Source organism: Acanthopagrus latus, chromosome 17, assembly GCF_904848185.1.
Source record: "Acanthopagrus latus isolate v.2019 chromosome 17, fAcaLat1.1, whole genome shotgun sequence".
NCBI lineage: Eukaryota > Metazoa > Chordata > Actinopteri > Spariformes > Sparidae > Acanthopagrus > Acanthopagrus latus.
Window position 1 is genome coordinate 18,329,479 of NC_051055.1, and position 10,389 is coordinate 18,339,867.

General features: G+C 41.5%; 1 protein-coding gene across 7 annotated transcripts; it reads left to right on the forward strand.

The window, feature by feature from the left end:
• Positions 1 to 1,723: 1,723 nt before the first annotated feature.
• flad1 (flavin adenine dinucleotide synthetase 1) lies at positions 1,724 to 9,466 on the forward strand. Of its 7 annotated transcripts, none has more exons than XM_037075579.1 (12): positions 1,724 to 2,106; positions 3,073 to 3,145; positions 3,462 to 3,513; positions 4,033 to 4,201; positions 4,665 to 5,042; positions 6,217 to 6,330; positions 6,422 to 6,689; positions 7,042 to 7,189; positions 7,485 to 7,616; positions 7,780 to 7,969; positions 8,935 to 9,008; positions 9,098 to 9,466. In XM_037075579.1, exons 4-12 carry the CDS (start codon positions 4,046 to 4,048, stop codon positions 9,231 to 9,233), a joined length of 1,596 nt encoding a protein of 531 aa, XP_036931474.1. In that variant the 5' UTR covers positions 1,724 to 2,106; positions 3,073 to 3,145; positions 3,462 to 3,513; positions 4,033 to 4,045; the 3' UTR covers positions 9,234 to 9,466. The 7 variants fall into 7 exon arrangements, with proteins under 7 accessions (XP_036931474.1, XP_036931471.1, XP_036931470.1 ...); XM_037075580.1 differs by having other exon boundaries at positions 2,090 to 2,228; XM_037075581.1 differs by lacking the exon at positions 1,724 to 2,106 and adding an exon at positions 2,137 to 2,154.
• Positions 9,467 to 10,389: the final 923 nt, after the last annotated feature.

Below are 10,389 nucleotides of genomic sequence, written 5' to 3' on the forward strand. Positions count from 1 at the left end.
ATTATTAGAGATCAAGGAGACTAAAAAAAACATATTGTGAGCTGAATTGGAAAATGACGATCTATAAGACAACGTTTGAATAAATAAACCTAATTACTATTTACTACAATTTACTCAAGTGCTGAAGGTTGTGGTGTGTCAACATGAGTATTTCCCTTATCTTCTACTTCATACTTCCTCTCCACTACTTGACACATTTAGTAACTAGTTACTTTACAGAATCTAATTATTCAACTTTAATGGGGGCCAATATCATGCCCCTTCCTCTTGGGACCTTAATCAGAAAAAAAACTCTGATATGATACATACATATGATGTTTGTCAATTTAAAAGATAATCTCAAGTCAAGACAGCAGCACTTTATCGTAATTAATGTAAAATATCATCTAGGTTAGTGACTTTGGCTATTACAGGTCATTAATTGGGAGGTGTCATCAATCAGTTAGTGTTGTGGGTGGGACCTTGTGTGAGAGGATGCTGCATCAGAGCTAAAGTAGCACATAAATAAACCAATTCATATTATCTGCAATCTGACATAACAATCACAGATACTGGCCCTAATAATCGGCAGGGGCTGATAATCATCTACCCTTATGAAAATTTACATTTTTAATTCTTGGACTATTTGTAAAGCACACAGCAATAATCAACTCCCAGTTTATTAGGTACACTTAGCTAAAAGTAATGTAGTTTGACAGTCCTGCAAAAATTCATAAATGTTATTTTGTTCAGTTTTTTGATGAAACTGTTTTAGAGAGGTGTTTACAGATTCGACTGTATGATCGTTTAAGCATGAAATGTTATGGTGCTGCTGAACTCTACTGCAGTGTACACAGGAGTTTTTAATGGATATTGCTGCAAGACATGGGTTTTCAAATCAGCTAGTCTGATGGTGTAAAGAGAATAACCCCCTCTGCGAAAACCATACCCAAAATAATAAAATGTATATGACAAAGATAAAAATACTTGTGTTAAGTAATACTTATGAGAGCCAAATTTATTAAATATACTGACACACTATCTCATAAATCCTTTCTATAATGTGTATGTTTTATCATGTTATTTTATTATTATTTCCATATTTTTACTCCTAACTTTCTTCTATTTCCTGGCAGGAAAGAGTCTCTGTATGACTTTATTTACTGACGCATCTGCAGTATTTAAAGGGACACTGTGTTATTTCGGAACAAACTCAGAAATATTTATGTTTTCCATTACTGAATAAACAAGCTGTTCTCAGAGGAAACTAAGGTCAACAGAGCACTGTTTGAAGCTAGAGAGGTGGCAGGGTCTGCCACATGTAAACAAAGTAAAACAGTATGAAACCGTGTTGTCCTTTAAGGTCAGTTTGTTTATTCAGTTTATTCACTCATGAAAACAAAGAGTTTGTTTATTAAGTTTGTTTAAGCATTCATAATCTCTTGTGAATAACATTTCTTTATGAAAAAAAACATCTAATAATAAGTTGACAATTCAATGTTCAGACAGCCTAATAATAATTGCTTGAATGGACAGTTTGGTTTGGAGCTTTCTGAGTGCATCGAGTTTGTTTGGCATTAATAACACCACCCTCAGAAGTTAACACAACCAGGTTGCATTTGCGCCACCCATAGGCAAGAACAGTAAGAGCAGCAGCAATTGAGTCAGCGGTGATTTGGGGTCAAACATTATTAACGTTATCGATTCCTCCAGCCAGCAGAGGCAGACACTCACAGCACAGCCACCTCGATACCCCCTGGGCTAAAGCGAAGAAGTTGTGTCTCTGCAGCTGTTAGCATCATGCTACCCGAGTGGAGATGGTGTAAAGTGCCAACTCGCAGATGGATGACCAGTCGGTACCATTAGATTAGCATCTATCGTATTTATGTTGGCCAAACAACATATTTCTCCGCAGCGTCTTTGTTGATCGTAGCTCAGTCCCCTCAGTTACTTCCGTGTATATAAAAAGGCAGACCCTAACGACCCATCCTCCGTGAACGTGATTGGCTGTCGGACCTCTCCGGAACCCTTTTCTCATTTGTGATTGGACGCGTAACGATATGTCTTTTGAATGACATGTCGTTTACCGTCGGATACATACTTAGCGTGGACATACGCGGCACTGGAGTAAGTTTCCTCGGGTTTGAGGAGTTTGGTTTCGAAATTATATAAAGAGTACGTTGCATTTTTCACCACTATATATGTCAGTGGAGATAATTCAGCTTTATATCCTTAACATAAGCCGCTCTGTAAGTGTAACTTACTTGAATGCTATGACTTGTTTGTTTGCTAATGCCCCCAACAATGGTTCAAGTAAGCTAGCAAGGAGACGTTCCAGATTGAACTGTTAGCTAATAGCTGTCTTAAAAGTAGCCACTTGACACTGTCGACTCATATTTAATGCATCTTTAGTAATATCTGTGAAGGCTAACGAATGTTCAGGATGGTCGTATTCTATTTCGTTATTTAACGTTAACGTACAGCGTTGCGTAATTGAGGACAGTAGCAAACTCTTATCAGTGCTTTCCTAGAATACACCTGACGTTAACACTCAGAAACAGCTGTAAGTGCCAGTGCATGAACATGTCCTCTACTGACAGTGCCTGTATATTAATGTCGCCTCCTTTTGACCGCTGTAAGTTACTCAGTTGGCGGTTGTCCATCAAACCTTTGGTCCTCTTTCTACCTCCTCTCAGCTCCTCTCACGTCTTAAAAAGTTTCCTCCCCGCATGTTCATACAAAATAAGTTCTTCCCTTCTAGCAGCATGTTTAAGCACTGTCTGATTCTCCAGCTCACAGACAGACCACTCCTTGCAATGTCAACCACTTACAGCTTGGCTGTCATAATAAGGTGTGTCAGTGTCATTGATGATGGATGAAAAATATAGAATATTTTTGCTCATATATGAAAAGGAATTGTAATCAGCCTATCACGCCTATTTATCTTTAACACAACTCACCATTACTTCTGTCAACTTCTTATTTAATAGAATTTATGAAAAAAAAGAGATACATCATTGTTATTTTTTTTAGTCTGCCTGTCACGTTTTCTCCGTCTCCCTCTAATCTGTTGTTTATTGTCTCTACTCCAAGACCAGCTATGAAGAAGAGGGCCTGAACTGGAGTGAAACATTTGAGATACTCCGCATGGATTCTTCATGTTGATGTAAGATTAAAATTGAACTTAAACACAAGCATATCACATCATCCGAGAAGCAACAGAAAGTATATCGAGAAAACACACTAAAATATAGGAAGCTTTGTATTTTGCTATGTATTATGATAGAGGTGCGTTTGAACGGAGAAAATTGTGAATTTGTCCATTATTGATATCTGAACTGTTGCTGAAAATAATACAGTTGCCACTTGTAGGCACCTTACATTTTGGATAATTACGATACTATGCTGTTACATGTTAAAGTGTGACATGAATTAAATGTTTATTATCTTCATTACAGTAACTGAACAAAATTATTTTGTAGGTTGTCTAGCCCTGTAGTTCTGGGGATGAGCTCCCTTAAACTAGTAAACCTGGTGAGTAACTTATGGAGGTTTATGTTGTACATGCATTGCTGTATAATTTCAGTGCCTCCAAAACCTTCAAAAATGTGCTTTTTGGTTTTTGTTCAGGGAAATCTGGCTCTTTGTCAGAGGAATCTAATTTGCACATCTGTTTGTAATGTGGATGAGTTAGTCACGTGTAGGCATGCTTCATGCAGCCCTGGTACAATAAACAACATTTAAATATCACTCATACAGCAATTTTTAAAGAATGTATTTATTTTCGGGTGTCACGTTTTGTTGTTTGCTGTCCTTGTTTTTTCTAAGTAATAAAATATTTGCCACTGATCACAACCAGAGGCACAGAATTGGTTGCCAATTTCTCAGAATTTTTCTAATGGTAATCTGGCAGCTGTTACTGTTCAGTCCTACTGAACAGATGTATTACATACAGTTCAGATGTCCAAATTAAAATCTGAAAGCAAAATGTACATGCAGAAATTGCAAATGCTTCACAAATGGTGTGGATAGCATTTTTCTTGTGTCCTCTAGCCGTGCTGTTCCCATGCTGAGTAGAGGAGTGGTGCGTGTGAGGAGACTGGCAGCTCAACTCTGTGAAGCAAATATGTCCACACTCCACCAGGGCTCCAATCCGTCCTTTGCAGCCAACGGGGAAGCCCCCACTGCAGCCATTCTCATTATTGGAGATGAGATACTCAAGGTGATTAAGACATGGTAGATACTTGTGGTTTGTTAGACTTTTGATCTGTATTTGTGTGATTCATATAAACCCACTCTCAATCCTTGAACAAACAAATCTTTTGAGGTTTTGAAAAAAATGAAAATCTGTATGATTTTATGACTATATACATTCTAACATACCACCCTAATTCATCAGTATGCCTCAGTTCCCTGGACCACCTCAGGAAAATCCTGTGAGGGTTATTTGATGTGGCACCAGTGCTCAGTTTTAAAATGACAAGTTCACCATTATTTCTTGGCTTGACATGGTCATGATTTAAACATGAAGTCTTTGGTTTTGTCCAATTCCATGTCTGACCCTGAAATTTCATCAAGCAAGACCCAGGAGCCATTGACAAGTCCTTGACTGAAACATGCAACTGAGGATGCAAGTGCAAAATTGAAACTAAAACTAGTGTCTCTTCTTGTTCTTCGTCTCACAGGGTCACACGCTGGACACCAACAGTGCCTTTCTGACACGGGCACTAAGGAAGCTTGGCGTGTCTGTGCAGCGCATAACGGTCATACCAGATGTACAGGAGGTCATCGCCAAAGAGGTGGCCCTCCTTTCACCTCAGTACACACACCTTATCACCTCAGGCGGCATAGGCCCCACCCATGACGACGTCACCTTCGAGAGCATCGCCATGGCATTCCAGGAGGAGTTACATCCCCACCCTGAGCTCTCCCGGCTGGTCGAGGAATTCTTTGGGGTGGCGGATAAGAATAGTGCTGCTATGAAGCTGGCCATGGTGCCTCGCTCAGCCAAACTCAACTATGGCACTGACCCTCAGACCGGACAACCGCTCCGCTACCCACTGGTGAGTGAACACAGGATTGATGGAGATTAACTTTGTTCCTTCATCAAGCTGCAGTTGTTATAAGCTGTGGATCCATGTTGTTGTAAAAAAAAATCTAATTACACAAACACTATAAAAGATCAGCACACTCCACCTACTCACTGACTCCCGGCAGTCTTTGTTAAAATTAATGTCCCAAATATCTGCTGTGCTGTGTATTACCATTTCAGTAGGCTTTTTGGGATGAATAAAACTTGTTTAGCTGACACAACTCTCAGGTAGATGTTCCCCTCACAGTCACATAATGTTCTGTCTGTTCCATCTTGTTCTGGGGTTATTTTAGAAGACAGATTGCAACATCGACTGCTAACCAGACACGGCAGGAGTGAAAAGCGGATGCTCCTGGCGGGCAAAATGATTACATTGAACATTTGTACGAAACAGCAGAGTAAGGATTTCACATCTGAAAGTATTTGTGCAGCAGTTTGTGTGAAGTTCAAGCACAACATATTTCTCCTTAATAAAGATCAGATTCCTGTATGTTAACATCTGAGTACTCATGATTATATTTATACTGAACAGACTCAAGTAAAGATTTACAGCATGCAAACATGTATTTACCTTTTTACCTACAATTAAAATGAGTCTTTAGTGCCAGTAATTAAATAACGTAGCTACAGCACATACATTTGTATTGACTCTATTTATTAAAACAGCAGACAGTCCTAAACATAACGTAACTTTACCATAACACACTCAGAACGTGATTCACAAGGGGCCCTACCCTCGCGAAGTCTGACAGACTGAAGTAATCAGATCAGACAGACAACAATTGACTACTCTGGTCAAGTCTAAGGAGATCACATCTTTCAAGTAGAATAAAACAGCCGTACAGCAACTGACAAACAGACAATGTCAACTTTATATCAATCTGACTTTATAGACATGCTAAATAGAAGTTAGACGTGTCGACAGGTTATACAATTGTGTAGTAACAAGGACAGTCAGGCTTTTTTGGAGAGGTAAAAATAAAAATGTTTTTAACTACCTTAAAACGCATGTTATTAGAAGCATTAGTTGTTGTACCTGAAAAAGAAATCCACAGAGAACCATCAAACCTGTAGGTTTAGGAAAACACTGACTTTAAGGCCCATAGACTCTTTTAGTATATGATGTGTTTACCTGCTCCTCTCAGGTCAGTGTGCATAATGTGTTCATCTTTCCTGGGATCCCTTCCCTGTTGGAGAGGGCCTTCAGTGGGCTGGAGCACCTCTTTGCTGGATCTGGGACCACATTTCATTCTCGTGAGGTAGCGCTGCAACCTAAACTATCATTTTAAGTCCATCTTAATGCTGTGTTTTGATAGTACGAGTGAGCTAACCCCATAATCTTTGCTGTAGGTGTTTGTGGATGCTGATGAAGCAGAGATTGCCCCCGTGCTGACCAAACTTCAGGCTTGCTGGGGCCGGAAGGTGGCTCTTGGCTCCTACCCGGACTGGTTGAGCAACTATCACAGAGTCAAGCTGGTCCTGGACTCCGATAGCCAGGAGGAGGTGGACAAAGCCCGGGCACAGCTGCTAGATGAGCTGCCCAAGGGGAGCGCGGTGCCCTTGGTGACTGACCCAGTGTCCATCGCCACTGCTGAGGTGTACACACTGGCCAACAGCGGTGAGGGGGAAGACAGAAGGCGGTGGAAGATAAAAGTTAAACTGTGTCAAGTCAATATGAAGTGAATATTGCAGAGTTAGTACTTTACTAAATGCAGGCATTGGGACCTATAAAGGAAGCAAAAAGATAAAAGTAATTATATACCATAAAATCATAGTAGATAGTAAAAAAGAATATAACTGGCTTGAGACTGAGAAGGGAATCAAACATCAATAAAATAAGACCAAGAACAAGCAGATATTTTTACTCTGAATTTGACATCACAAGGAGGCATAATTCATATCATAACTAACAAAATGTAACCACGTTCAGTGTGAAACGACCTCTCGCTGTGGATTTCATTTTGCCACAGGCACACCGCTGGGTGAGAAAGTTATGTCTGCACTGAAGACGATAGAGGCTGCACTGGATCAGTATTCGACGGAGCAAGTCTGCGTCGGCTTCAACGGGGGCAAGGACTGCACGGCGCTGCTGCATCTCTACTACGCAGCACTGAAACGGTAACAGGAGGGGAGAGGACACTGATTGAGACAATTAGAACGTTTTGAGGTAGGAATGATTTAATCAGGACAAAACAAAATGACCTGAGAGAGAAAAGATGAAAGGGAGGCTTAAATTAAAAACATAATGATGCCACTTCTGCACAGCGGGGCGTCACAGCGAGAGGCAGCAGAAGAAGAAATTGAGTTCAGGAGCAGCTAGAGAAAGATCCTGGACAAGACATACTGATGTTTGGAATTTTCTTGACCTGTATTTAACTTATTTATCTTTATTTTCTTTTATAATCCATTTCAGTCTCTTTCTCTGTCTCTCTCCTGTCACTCTCAGGCGGTATCCAGATGGTAAAGACAGGGTGAAAGCTCTGTACATCCGTATTGTCTCTCCGTTCCCAGAAATGGAGAGGTTCCTTCAGGACACGATAAAAAGGTGAACCATACTGCATACTATTAATAGACACGTTCCAGCTCATAGCTTTTTGCAGATTTATTTCATGTATTTTAATACTTAACAGGTGTTGGCAGCCAAGGTAGTATCTTGTCTCTTGTCCTGGCCCTCAGTTCATTATTTGTCAATTACATGTCTCCCGCAGATATGACCTGGAGATTTTCTCAGTGGAGGGCAGTATACGGCAGGCGCTGTGTGAGGTGCAGGAGAGGAGGCCGGAGCTGAAGGCCGTCCTGATGGGGACCAGGAGGAGCGATCCCTACTCACACACACTCACCCCCATGTGTCCCACTGACCCCGGCTGGCCAGACTACATGAGAGTCAACCCATTACTAGTGAGACACGCAGCTTACATATATATGCGTTTGCGTTACCGCTTCGATCTCTTTTACTGTATTATTTTTTTTATTTTTTTCAATCTTTGGGTTACCAAGCACAATGTCACAACGACCTTACAATCAACAATCAGTTAATTCATAGTAAACCCCAAAAACACGTTCAACTCAGGTATCAGTTCTACATTGAGATTCACCTGCTTGTTGTTTTGTTTTTTATCTTAAGAGCACCTGCAGTCATTAATTATAGAAACAACAACCATGCAGTCTTTCAGTTCCCCCACATTGACTTGTGACTGTTAGAGAAACTGCCTTTTCACTGGTAATACAAATCTGCTCTCACTGCTCCAGCCATGCAATTTCCTCTTGTTACACTTAATGTTATTTGTCATCTTGACTGAATTTCCATAGTGCAGATCTACAGGAGTGTGAACCAAATACCTTAACACCTGCACAGTTTAACGCATGCCAACAGCCCTGAAATAATACTGCATTAGTGAAGCTTTAAATGATGTTGTGAATATTTTGTACCCAATGTCTTGCTGCTCTCTCTCACACACAGATAGCAGGCACACCTGAGCAAAGCAGTTCCAATTTAACTGCAAAACAAATTGTTGATGTGAGTCAAGAACTGCGTGACACATTGTCAACAAATATTAAACATCAAAAGCTTCATGATGGAAGTTATTCCAGGTGTGTTGTGCTGTTCTGTGTAGAATAGAAGCACATGAGCCAAAACAAAAAAGTTTATTGTAGATTTATTAACGTGTAAGAAAAGCCTCGGGTCTTACTGTGACAGCCGCAAGGTGACGTGATGCATGCAGGAGGATGCTGAGCAGTGGACCTCATGGCACGGTTATTTATGTGTATGCATCTCAAAGAAATCCGCTGAGGACCGGTTCCCATAGATTAAGGTAATCATGAATCCGTCACAAACCAGTTAAATGTGTCTCTCAACACTACAGGACTGGACGTATCATGACATCTGGTCGTTCTTGAGGACGTTATACGTGCCCTACTGTATTCTCTACGATAAAGGGTAAGAATAACTCAATCTCTTACACATTCTGTACGCTCCACAGCTGAAGAAGCAAATTCTTGGTGTGAAACGTCTCTATCGACCCACAGGTACACTTCACTGGGCAGCATGGACAACACCTGTCGGAACACGGCCCTTCAGATGGTAGATGCGAGAGGGGTGACGAGATACAGGCCGGCCTACCTCCTGGAGAACGAAGAAGAGGAGAGAAACTCCCGCGCCTGATGCTGGCTCACTTCTCACTGCATCACCTGTTGCTGATAAAGAGACTCTCAGATCATCCCCCCCCCCTCCCACTTGGAAAACAACACAGACATTTTTTTTTTTAATCAAGCCTACATGTGAATCTGTGGAGAGAGATGAAGGAAAGCCTCTGCGTGTGTTATTTGTGTATACGTGTGCGTCTAAAGTAATGGCTCTCTGCGCTGTTGAATAAAACATCAATCCGTGTCATCTTTTCCCATTGTCATTTTGCTATTTTAAGAGCACAGGAGTCTGGCATACAGATGGCAGCGAGCAGGGGCTTTTTCGATATTGCCTCTTGATTTATCATATTCATGAATCCCATTTGTCTTGTTTCTAAATCCAATAAGAAACACTCTGCCCGGTAAAAGACAAGCCTGTATCACAACGCATTAGCAAATAATGTGCAAAGCTGCTTTTTTTTCTGTCGAGGTGAGAGAAAATCAACGTTTGAGTGCGATAGTGAAGGTCAACCAGCAGGGCTCGTATCGATCATGTGTGTTTCACGCTGAATATCCATAATCACAAGCTCACAGCAGCGTCCCCCTCCACCCCTGATGGTGCAGTTCTCCCTGCGCACCTCACGGGCGCGTTGTTCTCACTTTTTTTCCCCTTTCTTTTTTTTTCCCATTTAGCACCCGTGATTACAAAAAAAAAAATTACCTCCTCTGTTTCCAGACATGATTGAATCCAGGCTCATCGATCCCCCCTCCCTCTCTCTCCCTCTCTCCCTCTCTCTCCCTCTCCCCGCCTGGAGATTAGTCAGCGCCGCGCAGAGAGGATCGATACCGGCCGATCTAATAAAGCGGGTCGCTTACGAGGCCACCGCGGGGTTGCACACACTGTTACACCAGCAATTACCACCTCCAGCCCAGGCCCACCCCTCCAGAACCACCCTGACTTATCTGTCCGGGCTTCACGGCTTGCTTGATTTATTAATAATAACAGTAATAAAAGAGGCGATGAACAGAGGCTTTATAATCACGGCGCAAATGTAATGGTGTGTGGTTTTTGGCGGGGCGGTAAAAACACCGGGACATTGTCTGGAATGATGATATTTGTGCGGAGGAAAATTAGATTCCCGCAGACCGACTGTGTCTGAGGCCCACTTTGTTGCTCACACTTTGCCTTACTGCCA